The sequence below is a fragment of the Lynx canadensis genome, chromosome A2 (assembly GCF_007474595.2).
Source record: "Lynx canadensis isolate LIC74 chromosome A2, mLynCan4.pri.v2, whole genome shotgun sequence".
NCBI lineage: Eukaryota > Metazoa > Chordata > Mammalia > Carnivora > Felidae > Lynx > Lynx canadensis.
The window spans coordinates 15,208,643-15,229,795 of record NC_044304.2 but is presented as its reverse complement, the minus strand read 5'-3'; the positions used below and the strand labels follow the sequence as shown (position 1 = coordinate 15,229,795).

The following is a 21,153-nucleotide window of genomic DNA, read 5'->3' as shown; positions in this document are numbered from 1 at the left end:
AAAAAAAAAAAAAAAAAACAACATTAAAAAAGAGGGTACGCAAATGGCCAATAAACACATGCAAAGATGCTCAGCACCGTCAGCCACTGGGTAGATGCAAATCAAAACCACAGTGAGACACCACTCCTACCCACTAGGATGATCATACTCAAAAAGAAGGACAGTAACAAGTGCTGGCAAAGCCGTGGGGCAATCGGAGCCCTCATACGCTGCTGGTCGGAACGTAAAACAGTGCAGCTGTTGCGGGAAAGTCTGACACTTCCTCGACTAGTGAAACACAGAACTACCATATGAGCCAGTAATTCTACTCCTGGATACATATATGAGGAAATGAAAACATACGTCCACGCAGAAATCTGTACTTATGTGCACAGCGGCTTCACTCATAGCAGCTAGAAAGTGGAACCGACATGTCCATCAACCGATGAACGGATGAGTACAATGCATAACATTATCCTGAAATGAAAAAGGAATAGCGAACGGACACAGGCTACAACATGGATAAGCTTGAAAACATTACACTAAGTGAAAAGAAACCAGTCACAAAAGGACAAAGACCGCACGATTCCATTTATACAAAATGCCCGGAATCGGCAAATCTATGAAGTGAGTAGACTAGTGGCTGCCCAGGGCTGGGGGGGAAACTGTAGGATTGGGGGCAGCTGCTAAGAGCTGTGGGATCTCTCTGGGGTGATGAAAATGTTCTAACACTGACGGACGGTTGTGTAATTCTGTGGATAGACCAACAACCACGGGATTGTGCACTTGAAGGGTGAAACAATGAAAAAAGGAGGGAGGGGCGCCTGGGTGGCTCTGTCGGTTAAGCATCCGACTTCGGCTCAGGTCATGATCTCATGGTGTGTGAGTTCGAGCCCCACATCGGGCTCTGTGCTGACAGCTCAGGGCCTGGAGCCTGCTTGGTCCTGTGTCTCCCTCTCTCTCTCTCTCTCTGCCCCTGCCCCACTCACACTCTGTCTCAAAAATAAACACGAAAAAAATTAAATTCAGGGTGAATTTCATGGTATGTGAATTATATCTCAACGAGGAAAAACAAATCAGTCTGTGAACTTAAGAACTGGCAGACCTGTAATGATTACAGACCAGCAACTTGCATGCTGTCCCTGGTCCAAACCTATTTCTTAGAAACAACAAAATCAAATCAAATCTGAAGCTCTCGACCAGGTCTAGAGCTCCCCGTCCTTCTCCTTGATCAGGCGCTGGCAACGCAAAGCAGGAAGACAAGGAAGCCACGGAGAAACCCCGAGTCACCGAAGCATTTCCTGCAGTGGCTCCCTAACTCCCAAACACATCAGTGCAAAGGAAATGTCCTGGGCAGAAAAGGTGCCCACTGCTCCCCGGGGCCCGCCGCTAAAGCCAGCAGGTCTTTCGTGCCCTCTGGCAAAAAACAGGCAGATGGATTCCCTTCGGTGTTCAGCAAAGCGGACTCCGTGCAGGGATGCTCTGCGGAAAACAGGGCTGTGTGGTCACGTAAGTGTGAAACACGCCATCTGCTCTGCTCTCTTAGGCAGTCACGGTGTAGAGCAAAGGTTCCGTCCCCACACAGATACTAAGCAGAAAGAGGGGACGACGACAGCAATTATTGAATGCTCCGGGGCTCCCGCGGAGGTGGGGCTCTTGCTCTCTGATGCTGTTGACAACAACAGCGTTCTGAGGAACCCTTTGGGGAGACCTCATTTACCCTTTGGGCAAAAACACGCATCACGTAGACCACTGGTGACTCAGCACTGAAATGTTTGGTTCCAAAGCCTCAGGGTTTGAATATTTTAATATTAGAAATGTAAGAAAAGACACCAGGAAAAGACAGAACAGCTTCTAGAACTCTGGTGATGTTTCCCTATTGATGCTTTTTATGGTTTGTGGCTTCCATCAAGTCAGAGCTTATATAACACGACTTAAGTCAGAGGCGGTCAGCTGAGGGGAGGCGGCAACGTCAATGATGAAAATAAACTCAATTTCAAGAACTCTGGAGGGAAGCACCTGACTTTTTGCTCTCTTAAAGGAATCTATGCCAAATTATAGGAGGCTGAGTGGAACACGGTACTTTTCGTCAATGACATCAGCAACCCAGTCGGCCCGGCCAGGAATCAGGGCAGGGTCCCCAAGCCTCTGCCCTCGCTGCCCTCCAGACACTTCTGGGAGCTGCTCAGGCCCCTCCGTTCTGACCACCGCTCTTCTCCTGTCCTCACCGTCTCTTACCTGAACTCATGGCATGCCACTCCTCTGTCACCCAAGCATCACCCCATCCACGTGTGTCGCCCTCCTCCTCCGAGCCCCTCAGGGCTCCTTCTGTACCTGCAGGGCCTCCGCAACCGCCCTGCCCGCTCCCTGGGAAAGCCAAACTCACAACGGTTGAGTGTCCTTCCTTGAGTCACAGGACGGCTCTGGGACCAGAACCTTGGCCATCCTGTGCCAGTGCAGGAGCTGACAGACAGAGACCCCCTTAGCGGCTGCAGGGACTCGTGTAGGAGAACGTCAATTCCTGCAGGGGATCCAGTGCGTCCAACTGAGTGCTGCCCTGACTTTCAGTGGTCACTAATCACCCTCAAAACCGGACGGACGCTGGATGGAAAAAACAAGCCGCTCGCCTGATTTGAGCCGGCCGGCAATGGCAAATGACAACAGCGATGTGATGTTTGGGTTTAGAATGTAACCTCAGAGGCCAAAGAAGGCACAGAGCCATATTCGTGTGGTGACTTTAAGTTTGAGTTTTGGAAAAACCCTCACACCCAAGGCACCGCGCTGGCCTGACATCACTAGTGAACGCCACGCGTCAAAATCCGGAGACTTGATGCGCAAAATAACCTGGAGACTTTGAATACGTTGATATCTGCAAAGAGGCTATTTCCACGCTGAAAATTAGAACTGGAACATTGAGCGCTGGGCGGAATGTTCCATTTGGAATTATTTCAGAGATTATTAAGAAGAGGTGAGAAGAGGGGCGCCTGGGTGGCGCAGTCGGTTAAGCGTCCGACTTCAGCCAGGTCACGATCTCGCGGTCCGTGAGTTCGAGCCCCGCGTCAAGCTCTGAGCTGATGGCTCAGAGCCTGGAGCCTGTTTCCGATTCTGGGTCTCCCTCTCTCTCTGCCCCTCCCCCGTTCATGCTCTGTCTCTCTCTGTCCCAAAAATAAATAAACGTTGAAAAAAAAAAATTTAAGAAGAGGTGAGAAGGAAGCTAGTGAACCATTCGTGGTTAAAATAGGACGACGATCATGAAACAACGATCACGAAAACATCACTCTTTGCACCTGCTAAAATCAGTTCTTAATTTCTTACACATTAAAATGTCTGGAATTGATACAGTGCCTCTCGTGTCAGGAACGCCATCTCCTATATATACGTTTTTTCAAAAATTTTTATTTTAGAGAGCATGCACGCATGAGCAGGGATAGGAACAAAGGGAGACAGAGAGAGAGAGAGAGAGAGGGAGACAGAATCTTAAGGGGGGGGTCCATGCTCAGTGCAGAGCCCAACCCAGGACTCGATCTCATGACTCTGAGATCATGACCTGAGCCGATACCAAGAGTCAGACACTTAGTGGACTGAGCTACCCAGGCACCCCTCCATCTTTTAGAATATATGATCTCATTAAGCCCCTGTTAACATGACCTCATTTTCATTTGTGTCACTAGATTCACCATAAGAAAACAAAACCCAAGAGCTAGATTTTTACCTTTTTTTTGTCTTTTGATTTTAGATATCATTCAACCATCACAGCCCACAAAGAATCTCAAAATGCTCCTGAGAGTTAAAAACTCGGAGTTTTCCCTTTAAACCAACAGTTGAAAAGAACCCAGTATTTCTTTTGAGTAGGTAGAAAGTAAACCAGAGAGAGCTACACTGGACCGAAATTTTAACACAAGTCTTGTCTTCCATTTTGATGTAACAAGAGATGACAGCAGATGAGATCCGTCTTGTGCCAGAGTGAATCGCACGTGCATCTGGCCCTCCTGTCGTGACCCCGCGGAAGAAGGCGGACCTGCGGTCCTCTGCGCATCCCTGAGTGCTTAGCGCGGAGCAGGCTCTTCCTGAGTGCTCACTGATTTGACCCTGGCTTTATACTGGAAGTAACCAGTTAAGTCTCTATTCATTTTTATTTTTTAAGTGGGCCCCGTGCCCAGCATGGAGCTTAAACTCATGGCCCTGAGATTAGGAGTTGTGTGCTCTACTGACTGAGCCAGCCAGGTGCCCCAGCAATTATATCTCAAGCGAAGGGAGGTTGGGATGACATTGTCTATCTTTCCAGCCTGGAAATTTTTCATTCTGGTTATTTTAAGAATAGCAATGAAAACAAACAAACAAACGAACAAACAGAAACTTGACATCACCATGACTATCGTTTCTGTAGTCAAATAATTCAGACCCTGATAATTCAGACTGTGTGCTCTGGGTTGAAATTTAGTCTACGAAAAGAGAACAAGGATGAGATCTTTACAGAAATATTTACATTTCTCCGGAGACCTACTTCTAACGGATGGGGGACTTCCTTTCGCCTGCCCAGGGCCCGTACCGCCTTCCTCTGGTAAGAGCCTCCGAGTTTGTTGAGGGGGAGCTACCCCTCCTCACTGGTTATAGTCTTGGTGGTCTAACCAGGAACGTGTCCGCCCTTCCCTTGCCCGAGAAAAAGGCCAAGGGCCTCACTTACACCACTCAGACACCTTTCCCGGCAACAGGATCTTGGACCAAGTGCCCCAGCACTGAGGGCGAGGTGGGAGCAGATTCACTCAGTGACGCTCGGCAGACTGTCAGCTCCAGCTGCCAAAACCCCACGGCTGCCCTGGGCCAAGTCTTCTTCCCGACTCGTTCCTGCCGGTCAGCAAGCTTCCCACAGCCTCCAGCATGTTCCCTCTGTCCTCTGGGTTGGCCAGGGATGGATTCTGTTGCGTGCAACCACAGAATCCGGACTAACGCACAGGAACTCCCCAAATCCGCACTGACCGATAGCACCTTCTGGGCCGATTCCAGGTCAGCCTGTCCCACGGACTGAAGGCGTGTACTGAGGACCGCTCTGCTCATCTGCCCAGATTACGGTGGGAATTCTTTAAAATAATAAAATGAACTTGTTGAAAATGGTTCCTCTGATTCTCACTGGCTTCCTCCCTGTCGCCGTCATCAGGAGAGTTGTATTTGAGGATGGAATTATACATTAGGCGGGAGATTCGATTCCTATCAGAAAAGGGTTTTAAATCTAGATTATATTTAAAGAGAATTGAGCTTTTGGTCAGAAACTCAAGAAGCAGGGGCGGCCCGGGTGGCTCAGTTGGTTGAGTGTCCGACTCTTAGTTTCAGCTCAGGTCACGATCCCAGGGTGGTGGGATGGAGCCCTGCATCGGGCTACGCGTGGAGTATGGAGCCTGTTTGAGACCCTCCCAATCTCCCTCCCCCCGCCTTCCCGCCCCTCCCTTGCTCACATGTACCCTCTCTCTCTCAAAAATAAATAAACATTAAAAAAAATTTTTTAGGGACACCTGGGTGGCTCAATGAAGCGTCCAAACTTGATTTCAGCTCAAGTCATGGTCTTGTGGTTCGTGGGTTCAAGCCTCACATCGGGTTCTCTGCTAATGGTGTGGAGCCTGCCACAGGGGATTCTCTCTCCTCCGTCTCTCTGCCCCTACCCTTCTCTCTCTCAAAATAAATAAACCTAAAAAAATTAAAAATTTTTTACATTAAAATAAAATAAAATAGTACCAAGTCAGGCCCAGGTGAAGGACAAATCACACAGGACGACGTATGTGAAAGGACCGTGAACCTGGGAAGCGCTGTCCCTAAGGTGTAATCCCGGCGGTGGCCTGAACTTGCCAGCTCACCTTGGCCAGGGACGAGTGCCTTCCGAAAGGTTTCCTTCAGAGAGCTGTGCCCGTGCAGGAGTCTGTGGCTGGGAGAGATGGCGACGTGGGAGGTGCCGTAAATGGCCTCGGGGGTCGCCGTGTAGGCCGTCAGCTTTTCTCCCGTGACGTGCCCGTCCACCTGGCAAGTGAAAACAGAGTCATTCCATTCCTCAGTGCTCCTTCCGGGCTGCCGTGCTCCCCGGCCACATCCCCTTCTCCCTCCCCTCCTGTCCCTCCCGAGCACTGGGGCCAATTTTTGGCTGCAGTCCCAGGCACGTGGGGCCCTGTGATGGCCCCTGGCAGGGGCAGAGACGGGCAGGAGAGGGGAGGATCGAGTTCCTCTTGGAGAAGCCCTCCCTGGTGCCCCCTGCCAGGCATGCTTGGCGGCCCCCGAGCGCAGGTGGTCAAAGCATGCTAGGAAAGAGGCCCCCCCCCCCGCCCCCGTTCCCTAGCTCCTTTGCTCACGAATCAAAAATAACTATCAACACTATGTTGTTTCTGTCCTGACAAAGGGGCTATACTTTCCTCCAGGGCTTAAGGTAAAGGAAAAAAATTAAAGGCATCTTTTTTTTTTTTTTTTCCTAATCTATTTAAGTCTTATGCCCATTTTATGATCTGATTAGTTGGTTTTTTTTTTTTTTTAATTTTATTTATTTATTTATTTAATGTTTGCTTATTTTTGACAGAGACAGGGAAAGCACAAGTAGGGGAGGGGCAGAGAGAGTGACACACACACAGAATCTGAAGCGGCTTCAGGCCCTGAGCTGTCAGCACAGAGCCCGACGCGGGGCTCGAACCCACGAACTGTGAGATCATGACGTGAGGCGAAGTCACCTGCTTAACCGACTCAGCCACCCAGGCGCCCCGAGGCATCTACTTTTCTACTCAAAAAAACACTCACTGAGGCTAATACCATTTTGAAGAAGGAAAGAAAGGACAGCTGAGCTCATGACTGAGTGTTCCCAGGGCTGCTTAAATGCCTTTTAAGGAAGAGGCATACATTAGGCATCAACTGAATGCAAATTATATGACCTAGAGGGGACAGATGCTCCCCCCTTTACACGATCCTTCAAATGCGCTCACTGCACGCCAATGACATGCAAGTCGGCACTATGGCCTGAGTGCCAGTCAGGTGTCACCCATGGAGCCAGGCCTGTCCCCTCCCCTGAGACATCTCATTTTTAGGTGGGTCCAGGAATGGAGACAGAAACATTTTCATAAAAAAATGCTGGGAAAGGGAGAGAATACGGAAGACGGCCCATGTAAGGCGGCCGAACGGCTCAGAGGCCCACGGCCTTCACCCTGGCTGAGGAGCAAAGGCCTTCGACACGGGGACCAGACCCAGTCGAATGCACGGGACCCTCAAATGAGATGGCCCTGAGAGCTGGAACAAAAGTCGCAGCGGGACTGAAATTCAGAAATCTGACCACCTTCTCTGAAGAGTGCTAAGAGGATTTGGTCGTTTCAGGATTTGTTTTTCAAAGTCCCGGCTCTCTTATGGTGGGCTTCTCATGTCTGCCATTGGGGTGAGGGGGACCAGTTCCATGGGGGAGATGGCACAGGGCAGCGTGAGCTCCACCCCGGGGACACCACTATGGCTGCCGGTAGGAAGACTCTAGAAAGGCAGGTCAATTTTGCCTCTTGGCTGCTGTCCCCTCCTCCAGATCTGGCCTAAGGTGAGGGATGAGTTTGGAGCTAAAGGAAAGAGCACAAAAGCCTTGAGCAGGAAAGAGACATCAGAAGAATTAAAAAACAAACACAGAACCCACCAGGTGAGACACGACAACATGCCAACTATCTAGTCTGTAGGGACCACGAGGAAGAGGTTTGAGGGGCACCTTCCAGAGTAGGTGGGCCCTGAGTAGTGACCTTTGAGCAGCATTTCCGCACAGGCCAGCTCTCTGGAACCCTGGGTAAGCCCCAGTCCTTACCAGCTTCGAGGGTGCCCAGTTCCGAGATGGCGGTAACCTTGGCTCTGTCGGCTTTTAACCTGCTTTGTGACATGAACCCCTTGGAGCCCTGGGCCCGCTGCTCGGGAAAATGCCCACACGACATGGCACACGTCATTTCCGGGAGCTCGTGGACCCGCAGAAAGCTCTGTATATCTGCGCTGTCCAGGAGGGTGGCCACTAGCAGTATGAGGCCACGGGGCACCTGGGAAGTGGCCAGTATTACTGAAAGTGTGAGAGCACAGATCTCAAAGACTTTGCACCAAAACCAGAATGTAAACTTAATCCCTCAAGAAACGTGTTACTGGTCGCATCCTAAAGTGAGAATTTTCGGCACACGGTGGGTTAAGTAGAAGCATGTGATCAGAGTCAGTTTCTGTTTCTTTGCGCTTTAAAAATGCGGCCACCACGAAGCCTGGGATTCCGCGTGCGCCCGGCAGTGTTTCTCCACGCGACAGGGCCGTGGCGCTGTCCCGAGCCGCTGATGGGCTCAGCGGCTTCTGAGACCGCAGAAGGGCATCTGGGAGCTTTAATGGATGGGGACGCTGTTGCCTGATCACCTTCAATGTGAAGTCCAGATGGCAGCCCACACAGTCCCCGATCCAGTGGGCCTGCATGCCTTTTATTCCATACCATTCTGGAAGGTCTGCCAGCGCGTCCTGCATGGCCTGTAGGGGCGACAGGAGGAAGGAAGGATTACTTCAGAGACAGCACACGATGGGGGGGTCTGGCTGGGGCAGGAAAATCGCGACGCCAACAGAGGCCCGGGATGCAGGGCCCTTCTTGCCCACCTGCCAATCCGAGGAGCTCGAGGAGCTCGGCAAGGGTCGGAAACAGACGCACTCAGCACGACTCAATTCAGTGAGATGGGTTTGACCGCTTTCTCTATTCGGAGCCGATCAAGGTTTCAAGGAAGGAAGGAAATTAAGGAAGAAAGACCTTAATTAACATCTTTGATGAATGTAGTGAGTACGTTTTTCTCTCCCACGGTCTGGGAAGTACACAAAACGAGTTCAAGTTTGTGAATTTTGAAACGCTAAGATAATCAGCCCAGGGGGATGGGCATTCTACGACTCATCTGTATCAGAAATAGAACACTATATATTACATCTTTGCATTAAAAGTATCAGCATAAAGGAAACCATTACACTGATTTGTGTAAATATTTGCTATTAGAAGTGTGTATCTAGGGGCGTCTGGGTGGCTCAGTCGGCTGAGCGTCCGACTTCGGCTCAGGTCATGATCTCGCAGTCTGTGAGTTCGAACCCCGCGTCAGGCTCTGTGCTGACAGCTGGGAGCCTGGAGCCTGCTTCGGATTCTGTGTCTCCCTCTCTCTCTGCCTCTCCCCTGCTGGCTCGCTCTCTCTCTCTCTCTCTCTCTCTCTCTCTCAAATCTAAACATTAAAAATAAATAAATAGGGGCGCCTGGGTGGCTCAGTCAATCATCCAACTTTGGCTCAGGTCATGATCTCATGGTTCGTGGGTTTGAGCCCCACGTCAGGCTCTGTGCTGCCAGCTCGGAGCCTGGCGCCTGCTTCGGATTCTGTATCTCCCTCTCTCTCTGCCGCCCCCTTCCCCCCCAGCTCACACTCTGTCTCTCTCTCAAAAATAAACATTAAAAAAATTTTTTTTAAAGAAGTGCGTATCTATTTTCACTGTTATTTGTTTTGTCTACTTTTACTCCTAAATGCCTATAAAAGGGAGGCTTTTCTATAAGTTACTCTCTATGGCTTCAACTACATGCTGTCCCTCAGCGTTTGATGATGAGACACATTCCTTCAACAGATGGGTTTAAAAGCAAATCACATACTTACATTGTGAAGAGTCTAACTTTATTTTATTTTTATTTTTTTTTTAATTTTTTTTTTCTTAACGTTTATTTATTTTTGAGATAGGGAGAGACAGAGCATGAACGGGGAGGGTCAGAGAGAGGGAGACACAGAATCCGAAGCAGGCTCCAGGCTCCTAGCTGCCAGCACAGAGCCCGATGTGGGGCTAGAACTCACAGACCGCGAGATCATGACCTGAGCCGAAGTCGGCCGCTTAACCGACTGAGCCACCCAGGAGCCCCTTTATTTTATTTTTAAATGTGTATTTATTTTTGAGAGGAAGAGAGACAGAGAGAGAGAGAGAGGCAGAGAGAGAATCCCAAGCAGGCTCCACACCATCAGTGCAGAGCCTGGCACAGGGCTCGAACTCACAAACTGTGAAAACATGACCTGAGCTGAAATCGACAGACGCTTAAGCGACTGAAACACACAAGCGCCGCAAAGAGTCCAAGTTTAAATTCTTAATTGTATTACGATTAACAAAGGCAACACAACAATGCTTTACTTGTCCAGTGTTTTGTAATTCATACGGTGCCTCTACACATCTCTTCCCACATACTCGGGGGTAGGGTAGCTCACTTTCAAATCAACGAACTTACGCTCAGAGAGCTTATACTTTCTGACGCGAGGCTGTAGGAGCAGACGAGCCAGAACTACAACCCACACTTACTAACATTCTTTCCCCTCCAGCACAGAGATTCGCACTCAGTCATGCGATAAACAACACAGGGCATTTCCTATACCCGTCATCTGGCTACCCATCCTGTGTCATCTATGTGATAGAGTCTGGAAGCTTCAAGATCCAGACATTTCTTCTGAGTCAGAAACTGTATGTAATGGACCCCATCGAGCTGGCCAGCCATGCTTTCGTTCGTTTCTCTACTCCACCACAATGTATTAGCCACCCACCCCTCTACACCGGGACCCCATCTAGGCGCTGGGGGCCTGCGCACATGCAAAGCAGAACGTGCCAGAGTTTCTACCGTGAAGTCTAAACAATGCACGCACGCAGCCTGCTGCTGGTAGTCGGGTAACTGATCAAAGTTCAATGCCAGATGCAATTAGCATCACGGAAGGTGAGACATGGGTCCTGCAGATGAGGCAAGGAAGGAGAAAAATTGCGGGAAGGAAGGGAAGAGAAGGAGCGGAGTGAGAAACAGGGAGAGATACGAGAAGAGGTGGGTGGATGAACCCCCTGAGAAGGAGAAGGAAAGTCACAGGAGTGAGTGAGGAAAGCAAGGCTCCAAAAAGGACAGACAGGGAGAGTGAAGGGGAATCTGAAAGCAGACAGGTAATGGAAAATGGAGCAGGTGAAGGAACGAAAGCTGGGGACGAGCAAATCCTACCGCGTGTGGGGCGACAGGGTGTGTGCCCACAGCAGGGCGCAAGGAACAGCAAGTGCTGTTCTGGAACAGGGCTTACTGGCTGCTCAGTGACATGGTGAGCCTTCCTGCGGCAGGGCCATCAGTCTCGAGTGACAAGAAGGCGAAAGAGGAATAGAGGGCTACACTGACATGAAAACCGAAGCCAGACATGTGCGTGCCACACGGAAGGGGGAGAGCACCAGAAAGCCTCGGTGAGTTCAAGCTGTCCTTCGAACAATGACAAGCGCACAAAGGCTTAATAGAGGCAGGCCCCCTTCCTTTCTGCCACCAATGAACCTAGTGATGATGGGACACTCAGCACGATCCTCAACGCCGAGACCCAACCACCCTGCTGGTGTTTGGAGGTCGTTTCCAACGACCGCTCCTAGGCTTCTCCCGTTTCTGGACTGTTCCTCGTGAAAGATGAAAAAAATACCTTTTAATAATGAAATGTAATCAAGCAGAAACTGGGCGTATTTTAACACCCACCTGGTAATGTGGAAAGGAGATCCGTGAAAACCAAATAGCTGATAAAGAAGATACAGAAAAAGTGTAATAAGGTAAGTTTTAGAAGTTGAGAGTTCCCGGTGATCTGTGCTTGGGACACTACAGGATGCTGATGACACTCTCTTGTACTAGGAACGCGTGCCCAATATCCCGGGACACGATTAAGGGCACCTAGAGCTGCTCGTTTTAAGTAGAATCAGGAGCAAATCAACCATGTTCAAATGGCATACATACATTCCAACCTCTTGTGATCATAGCCGGGGGGAGGTTTCCAGGGGAAATCTAAAATACTTAATGGTTCTGCATCAAGTTACACATAAAGAGTGAACATTTGAGAAGGTGGCAGAACTCCGGCTCCAACTGTTCATTATGCTTCAACTAAAGGGACGTGCTTTCAGGGGCACCTGGGTGGCTCAAGTCGCGTGAGCATCCGACTCTCGGTTTGGGCTCAGGTTCGTGGTCTCACAGTTTCGTGAGTCTGACCCTTGCATCAGGCTCTGCACGGACAGCGTGGAGCCTGCTTGTGATTCTCTCTCTCTCCCTCTCTGTCTCTGCCCCTTCCCCACTCTCTCTATCTATCTCAAAATAAATAAACTTAAAAAAAAAAAAAAAAGGGACATGCTTTCAGTTTCTCAAAAACCACCCAGCCTGCCCTACGGCCTGGGCATGGGCAATGCTCCAGCCTGGCCCAGCCGCCCTGTCTAAAGCACCCCTTCATTTCTTCTTATTCCACTTCCTTCATTGCCCATCTCTTCTTTGGTCTGCTTGCTTATTCCTTGACGGTCGGGCCCGTCCTCTGGATTGTAAGCTCCCAGAGAGCAAGGACCGGGCTCGTTTGGGTTCACCACTGGGTACGCAGCACCCACAGCTCCTGGTGGGTAGTGGACCCTTTGAATCCATGAAAAATATGCATAACTGAGATATGGGCCTCCTGTCAAGGTAATATAGAGACCAGCCCCCTTTCCTCTGTTCCCCCTCCCCCCGAGAGTAAAGAGGAAGCCCGTCTCTAACAATCTGGAATAGCCAAGGCTCTCTGCTTTCAGGAGACCCGTCCCAGTGGCCATGCGGCCGATAGTGCACACGTGGCCTTTTCCTCCCAGGGGCTTGGCACCATGAGCCTGGCTCCTCAAGGGGCCCTTTGGCGGCCTTTCAACTTCATTGGTGTCCCTTCCTTTTCCTCTCTTAGGGATCTCAAGAGGCCTCAATCCCATGACTGTAACACAGCAAGCATTCTAATCGAAGAGAAAGTTACAAAAGACCGCAAAAAAAAAAAAATTGATATAAGATTTATCTTTAAAAAAATTTTTTTAATGTTTATTTTTGAGAGACAGAGTGAGAGAGGGACAGAGTGTGAGTGGGGGAGGGGGAGAGAGAGAGAGAGGGAGACACAGAATCCGAAGCAGGCTCCAGGCCCGGAGCTGTCAGCACAGAGCCCGACGCGGGGCTCGAACTCACGAACCATGAGGTAGGTCAGGACCCGAGCCGAAGTTGGATGCTTAACCGACTGAGCCACCCAGGTGCCCCTGATACCAGATTCAGCTTTAAATGTGACTTCTGAGGTGTCTAAAAATCACTGATGGTGATGGCTTGAGGAAGTATAAGATCTTGACTCATCAAAGCAAAGTTCAATCATAGGCCATGTGTAGTGTGCATGTATCTAGTTGGATAAGGATGCTTCGGGAACTGATTAACCATGCACATCACGGGCACAGATGAACGCTCCGCTGGCTGGAATACTGACCCGATGGAAAGGGCCTGTTTCCTGGCTCTTTCAGATAAACAATGGTTTCCCCACCTCTCCCTTTCCTGACTGACATAAACGGAACACAAATTTGCACAGCTACGTATGTGCACATGGTTTGAGAAACCATGGTTGAGAAACTTGCTCAAAAGCAAGTATTAGAAACCCGTAAGAGTTTCTGTTACTGCCAGCACAGGCCTGAGACACGGAACGACTAGTTTTAGAATAACCCAGAGAGTAAGGTGAATTCCAGGATTCGGTCTTGGATCTACAGTCCTAAAGATGCATGAGAGAGAAAAACGAGTAAGTGGGTTAGAACTGCAGTGTATACTCCATCTAAAAGCAAGGTTCTCTGGGGCGCCTGGGTGGCCAAGTCGGTTAAGCGTCCGACTCTTGATTTCAGCTCAGGTCATGATCTCATGGCTCGTGAGTTCGAGCCCTGCCTCGGGCTCCGTGCTGAGCCTGCTTGGGATTCTCTCTCTCTCCCCCCCCTCTCTCTTGCCCCTCCCCTGCTCATGCTCATTCTTTCTCTCCCTCAAAGATAAATGAATAAACTTAAAAAAAATTTTTTAAAGAAAAAAAAAATGAGGCTTTCCTAGAAGTCAGTTGTTTCAAAGTAACCAGCGGCTTTGGAAATTAGGAAATGGAATGCGGTATCTCAATTATGAATGAATCATGTACCAAAGATTCCACGTACCCATCAACTTCAATTACAAAATGGTCACCGAGCTCCTTCCTCTATGGAAGACATTGTGTTTGGTGCAATAAAAGGAGCCAGGGGCTCCAGAGGACACAGGAACATGTCACACTGCCCCATGAGTGTCCAATCAGCAAAACCCAGGAAACTCTATGGGCCACACAGCCTGGCTATTCAACTGGTAAATTATAAGAAAGAGAAAGGGATAAAGAGGCAAACCTGTAGACTAATACACTTAAAAGGCATCATCAGGGGCATCCGAGTGGCTCAGTCAGTTAAGCTTCTGACTTTGGCGCACGTCAGGTCTGACTTTGGCTCATGGTCTGTGAGTTCAAGCCCCGCATGGGGCTCTGTGTTGACAGCTCGGAGCCTGGAGCCTGCTTCGGATTCTGGGTCTCCCTCCCGCTCTGCCCCTCCCCCACTGTCTCTCAAAAATGAATACACGCTTAAAATTAAAAAAAAAAAAAGGCATCAAAAAAAAAAAAAAAGAAGAAAAGAAAAGGGAGAGGGGCATCTGGGTGGCTCAGTCATTAAGCATCTGACTCTTGGTTTCGGCTCAAGTCATGATCTCATGGTTCATGGGATGGAGCCCCACATCAGGCTCTGTGCTGTCAGCACAGAGCCTGCTTGGGATTCTCTTTCTCCCTCTCTCTTCGCCCATCTCCCCCTCGTGTTATCTCTGTCTCTCTCAAAATAAATAAATAAACTGAAAACCATGTTTTTTATTTAAACACATTTTTTTTAAAGGGAGGGTAAGAATAAACCACAGAGTACAGGGAGGCACACGTGGATGACACAACTAGGGAAAACAGCGAGGAAGTGCCTATCCTAAAAGTCAGGGCAGTGGCTACTTGGGAGGCAGAGAAGGACATTTACTATTGGGAAGGGGCGTATGGGGAGGTCTTTGGGGTGCTGGCAAAATTCAGCATCTTGACCTCCAAAGGAGGTTGCTTTAAAATAAATGGATAAGCTATATACTTGTTTTATATGGTGATCTGCGTTTCGTGTTGCAATGGAAACACAACAGCAAAACAACAAGTTACTAAGTCTGGCACTGCAGAAGTGGCAGCTGTAACCCCCAGGAGGCTCCCGGAGGGCAGGGCACAGGGGAACGCTGGCCTGTAAGCCCCGTGACTCAACTTCAGACTCCCTGGGCTTTCTTTACAACCCCCGCATGGCCGGGCCCAGAGCCCAGGACTGTGCCGTGTGCTGGACAGGTGCTCATTAAATTCCCACGTCACTCCCTCCACTGGAGGGAGAGGCGGGCGAGCAGCACTGCAGGGCCAGGCCCCCGGCCACCAGGCAGGGGGGAGTAACCTCCAAGTAGCCTCCCACGGGCCGGGCATTTCTACGATCGATGCCGAATTCCCTCTTCACAACAGCGCAGGTCCAGTGGTAGTATCTCCACCTCGCAGATGAGGATACAAGTCCCCAGGATCTTCCCTGGGTCACCCCGCAAGTCCGTCCCTTCCCACACCTGCTGTGGAATGACCACCTGGCCATCAACGCACTTAAATGCAGCTCTCCCGTGTCCGGGTTTCACATAGTGTCCACTTACCATCCTCTAACTTTGAAGAGATGCCTATTACGACTCTGCCTGCTTTTATTATCTCATTTGTTTTTTAAATTTTACTGCTGGAAAGAAGTCTCTGGTTATAGGGTCATAGGGCCGAGGATGTCACTAAAATTCCCTCTCTGTACAGATGAGGACACAGAGGCCTCCAGAGGCTTAGCAATCTGCCCATCCTCACTTAGCTAACTGCAGCCAGGACAAAAATTCTGGTCCTTAGTACATTACTCGGCCCTCATTTAACTACGAAGCCTCGTCCTCAACTGTTCTCCCCAGTGGCACGGTGAATTTCTATTGCATTAGCTGCCCAGCACCCACAGGCTCTTCTTTCTTGGGGACAATCCGAGATGGTGAGTGCCACCAACTGTGGAAGCTTTTCCAGTCCCACTCTCCCCCTCTGTGCAAGCTAAACATTGATTGTAACCTATCACAGTCTCGGAACACTGTGGGGGGACCCAGAGGCACAGGGGCACTAGAAGGGAGAGGCCGGAGATTCTGGGACTGATAGGGGTCAGACCTTTTCCTGGGCACAATCTCAGCCCTGCCTTTTTTCTCCCTGATTCCTGCCAAAGCCGGGGTCTCCAGCCTTCCCACCCAAAGGTGAGTAACCTGATCCTCTTCTGATCAATTCCTTTGTGGCTGAAATTAACCCGAGTAACTTTAGGTTGTTTGCAACTGTGTTTCCTAACTAATACCAGTGGATTTAAAAAGTTTCAACATCTCCATAGTTATCTCTACTAGCTGATACTGTACTGTCTTGACACATCACCGTAACAAAAGTATAAAATCTTGAATATAGTAATCACATATCATAAAACAATATATTAATAAACTAGTAATCAATCTTCTGGTGAAACTACATGTTCTAGAAAGCTTTCTAATTTATGGAACAATTGAGGGGGTTCTTAAATGCCTGCAAGCACGTAACCAGTGCATGATAAACTCTGAAAACGACCCACGGCTTTTCCTCTCCAATAACCAATAAATTCCATTTAACTTCCAAGCAAACGCGCATGTGGTCTCATGGGAGCTGGTGTCTTTCCATGTGGTAAGACCTACATTACATGATTTGAAGATCATCTCCGTATCCCATTCTATTCCTTCCTGCCACGGAAAGTTCTGAGTTGACAGGTTCCAGTGGTGACTGCACGTGACACTCAGCCTTCCTCTGCATTACTGAGTCACTAGGATGTAAGTCTTTTCATCGTGTTTTTCTTCTAGATTGAATTGTCAAGGCTGAGATACTTTTGGAAGAGGTGCTTTGCTTGAAATATTCGAATCTCAGTTGAGGACAAAAGGTTTGAATAGAATGAAATATGAAGGTTTTGATATGCTAATTATGGGGGGGGCACCTGCTTAAAACCTTACCAAATCTATGAATATTTTTAAAAACCAGAAGAAATTTTAAAAATAAACCAAATGAAATCAACATCTTGAGAACAACCCAGCAAACCCTGTTTGGTTCCCGTTGGAAAACAAGCGTGTTACACATCACTGATTTTTGATGAACGGGGACTTAGAGAACGCAGCCCAATGACCCCCAAGGACCTCTCCTTCATCCTGCCCCCCGCCCCCATCTCCACCAGATCAGGGACGATGTGGGGAGTGTTTTATACTATGCAGGTGTTCAATCCAAAGGGCTATTTTTGTTTCTCTGGGGTCTTTTGTTGAGATCAAGTACCCTTCCTTCTTTAGGGGGCAATTACGGTGGCAGTAGCTGGACTTCATCTTATCTCATGTCCTGTCCTTACATCTGGCAAACAGCAGGCAGTGCCTCCCTTCCCCACCTTGGCCAACCCCAATTTGTAGAAATCTTACAGGTTCACAGAATCCCAAACCTAGGGAACTAGCAGGTTTTGAGACTCTTCTTAAAAGTGCTGTGAAATCACTTTTTTTTAAGTTTATTTAATTTGAGAGAGAGACGGAGTGAGGGAGGGAGGGGCAGGGAGAGAAGCCCATGCAGCCTCTGCACTGCCAGTGTGGAGCCTGACACAGGGCTCGAACCCACAAACTGTGAGATCATGACCTGAGCTCAAACCAAAAGTCAGACGCTTAACTGACTGAGCCACCCAGGTGCCCCAATATCATCTTTCCAATGAAATCAGAGGAAACCTGATATATATGTAAGAGCCGAATGCTGAACCATTCCAGGAGATGCCCTGCTCTCTCCTCCGAGCCCTCTCCATCAATACCAAGGCTTTGGCACAGTTTGGCAACCATTAATTTATTCAACTCCCATTAATAAATGAAAAAAAAAATGGCTCATTCGACTAAGTCAACGGCAGACCCAAAATAATGAATTATCCAGATATCGTTCTGGGACCCCTATACTGTTTTCAGGTATCTTTACTTTATTTTTATTTTTTTAATGTTTATTTTTATTTTTGAGAGAAAGAGCACGCACGGGGCGGGGGCAGAGCCAGAATCCGAAGCAGGCTCCAGGCTCCGAGCTGTCAGCACAGAGACCGACGCAGGGCTTGAACCCACAAACCGTGAGATCATGACCTGAGCTGAAGTCGGCCGCTTAACCTACTGAGCTACCCAGGCACACCTCAGGTATCTTTATTTCATTAAACAAAAGGCAGCTTCTTCCAGCTGCAAAACCTAGGAATTAACCACACGAAGGAGCTTCTCATTCAGTTTTTATCAACAATGACTGTACTAATACTCACCTGAAGTCAAATGGTAACATTTCCCTGTGGTTATTACGTAGCGTACATATAAGCGCTGTTATTTGCAAAGGGCCCTTATGATCATTTCCACCAGGGTGGTCTGAATGTACAGCCACCGTTGCCCCGTAGGTACACCATCGGAATGAAGATGCTTTGAGAAGCCGAAACACGACTGTGCATTAGTGAATCTGAAAAGGACCCATAGTTTAAGAACGTGAACCAACAAGAGATGGGCTGACCTGCACATCCAATCAAAAAAGCTTTGAGGATACAAAGCACCATCGCAAATAAGAAAGACAAAGCTTAAACTGAAAGGGCTGGGGATGATAAGAGAATTAAATATGACATGTCTGATCAGACTCCTTCTGCAAAGCAGCAGAAATAATGCTGGGAATAAACCCACACTTCCCAAGAGAGGACAGTACATGAGCCAAAGCATTAAGCACAAGGTGCGACAGGACCAGAAATAAGAATTCCAGAAGAAACTGGTTTTTTTTTTTGTTTGTTTGTTTGTTTGTTTAATTTTTTTTTTCAACGTTTATTTATTTTTGGGACAGAGAGAGACAGAGCATGAACGGGGGAGGGGCAGAGAGAGAGGGAGACACAGAATCGGAAACAGGCTCCGGGCTCCGAGCCATCAGCCCAGAGCCCGACGCGGGGCTCGAACTCACGGACCACGAGATCGTGACCTGGCCGAAGTCGGACGCCTAACCGACTGCGCCACCCAGGCGCCCCCAGAAGAAACTGTTTTAAAAACATGATACACTAGGGGCGCCTGGGTGGCTCAGTCAGTTGAGTGTCTGACTTCGGCTCAGGTCATGATTTCAGTTCCTGAGTTCGAGCCCCGCGTCAAAATCTGCGCTGACAGCTCGGAGCCTGGAGCCTGCTTCGGATTCTGTGTCTCCCTCTCTCTCTGCTCCTCCCCTGCTCATGCTCTGTCTCTCTCTCTCTCAAAATAAATACACGTAATAATAAAAAAATTTTTTTTAAATAAAAACATGATACTTTATAAAACCTTTGTAAAAAAAAAGTTTAGGCAGAATGAGAAATAAAGTGCATTTATTAGCTACTAAGAGGGAGTTCAGAAACCAGAGCCCTGAGAGCTGGACACAGATTTGAGGGAGAAAGAAAGAGAAAGATTTAATAATAAGATTTAATTAAAACAAGATGCTTTTTAAAAGTCTTAACACAGCCTACTTCTAAATCAGTGTGACCTGAATAGCAATTATGTTTGAATTATAATTTGTATTTATTTTTTTCTAAAACTTAATCTTGTTGCCAAGATTTCCTTATTCTTTTTCTGAAATCATTTCAAAGTAGTCCCTCCAAAGACACAGCATATATGAGTTGTAATAAAGGAAAATAGATTCTGAAGGCAGTAGGGTGTTCATAAAAAATCTAGATGTCCCCTCTAGAATATTCTAGAGGGATAAACGGTCCCACAGCCTAGCCCCCCTCTCCTGCTTTGACTCTGGCATGAGGTTGCACACGAGGATTTCTACATTGAAAGTTCATTTGGGGGCGCCATTGGTTACGTTTGACTCTTGATTTAGCTTAGGTCATGGTCTCACCTTTTGTGGGATCAAGCCACGTGGGCGTCCCTCTCCCCGTCCCCTGCTCACACTCTTTCTCTCAAATAAATCAACATTTAAAAAATAAATACATAAAAAGCTCATTTGGCATAATATTTACCTTGTTCACCTCCCTCTGATAGCTGTACTTTATAACCTCTCTTCTGAAATGTGATCTGTATTTCTAGCAAGATCCATTTGTCGTGGTAAAACAGTGTTGCTATCCAGGAATCTTAATTCCAGCGAAGGTGTTGCTAACCCAGAAGGGAAACGATCATTTCTGAGCAAGACATCCTGCTGATGGTAAGTGACTTGCCAACAAGGTACGCATACCTGGGACTGCAGGGGTCGAAGGAAAAGAGGCCCCAAGCAGCCCACGCATACATCGCGTGTGCATCTCAGAGCCAAGTGAAAGAGGGACACCCCAAGTGCTATCAAACAGCCTCCAAGTGGCTGGAAAGAAGGAAGCGCCTTCCGGGTACAATCACCAGAGACGGCCATGTGGGAAAGGACGTGGGGAAGGAAATCAGCTGGTGTGGCGGCCACCAATTTGGGTAGTCTCTTCTTATCCAGGTATCATCACATTAACTCAGGCCACACCTAGCCGTCTCTCCCCCCCCCCCCCTTTCAGGCCCAAGCAATGCACTTTTCTGACAGCGAAGCAGTTCTAATCCCACGAAATTTCAAGGGTTGGTAACTACGGGTTCTGAAATGTCACCACCACGCCCCTAAGAATGCAGACGACAGAGGACAAACTCCCCCAATGACAGTCACCTGTCTGGACGAGGCTGCTTCTGATTCCCAGAGCCACTCAGGTGACCTCACTGCCCCTGGGTCAAGGGGCCAAAAGAGAGGCTGCCTTGTACCCCACGGGAGGGGGAGCAAGCAGGGAGACATCGCAGCGTCCTCGGCCCAATCTGCGGCCCTGGGATACCCTTGCCTGAAAACGCGGTTTTGTTCCGGGAAGGCAGAGTCTTGGGAGCAAGACTGAAAGCTTTTAACTGGTCTAATAGGGGGGAAAAAATGGGGACAGCGGTCCCAGGGAATATTCCATTAAATTACCTTCAAGTTGGAAGCCTGCCTATAAATTAAAAACTTGCAGGAAGATAAGACCATCCCTTCCAAGGCACTCAGGTCTACAGAAGATATGTAAATAAATGCTGACATAACCCTGCTCTCAGGCTGTTCTGTTTTCTGACTACCAAAATGATAACAGTCATTATGGAAAATATGGAGACGGATGAAGAAAAATATCAGTTTCCCACAATCAATATAAACACCCAGGGAGGGTCACTATTAATATTTTATTCCATATCTTTCCAATCCACTTATACCCTATCTTCCACTAATTCAAAGAAGCTCATTTTCCCCCACAAACTCTGCAGTGGGGACATATCTCACAACCAGT

General features: G+C 48.5%; 1 protein-coding gene across 2 annotated transcripts in view; it reads right to left on the bottom strand.

Annotated features, from left to right (window-relative positions):
• LARS2 (leucyl-tRNA synthetase 2, mitochondrial) overlaps positions 1-21,153 on the bottom strand; it is a 164,223-nt gene that overhangs the window by 58,301 nt on the left and 84,769 nt on the right. For both annotated transcript variants that reach the window (XM_030305699.2, XM_030305702.2), the window contains 2 exons: positions 8,356-8,463; positions 5,826-5,985 (listed from right to left, as the gene is read on the bottom strand). In XM_030305699.2, the coding sequence (XP_030161559.1) occupies positions 5,826-5,985; positions 8,356-8,463 (268 nt within the window). The remainder of the gene's footprint in view (positions 1-5,825; positions 5,986-8,355; positions 8,464-21,153) is intronic.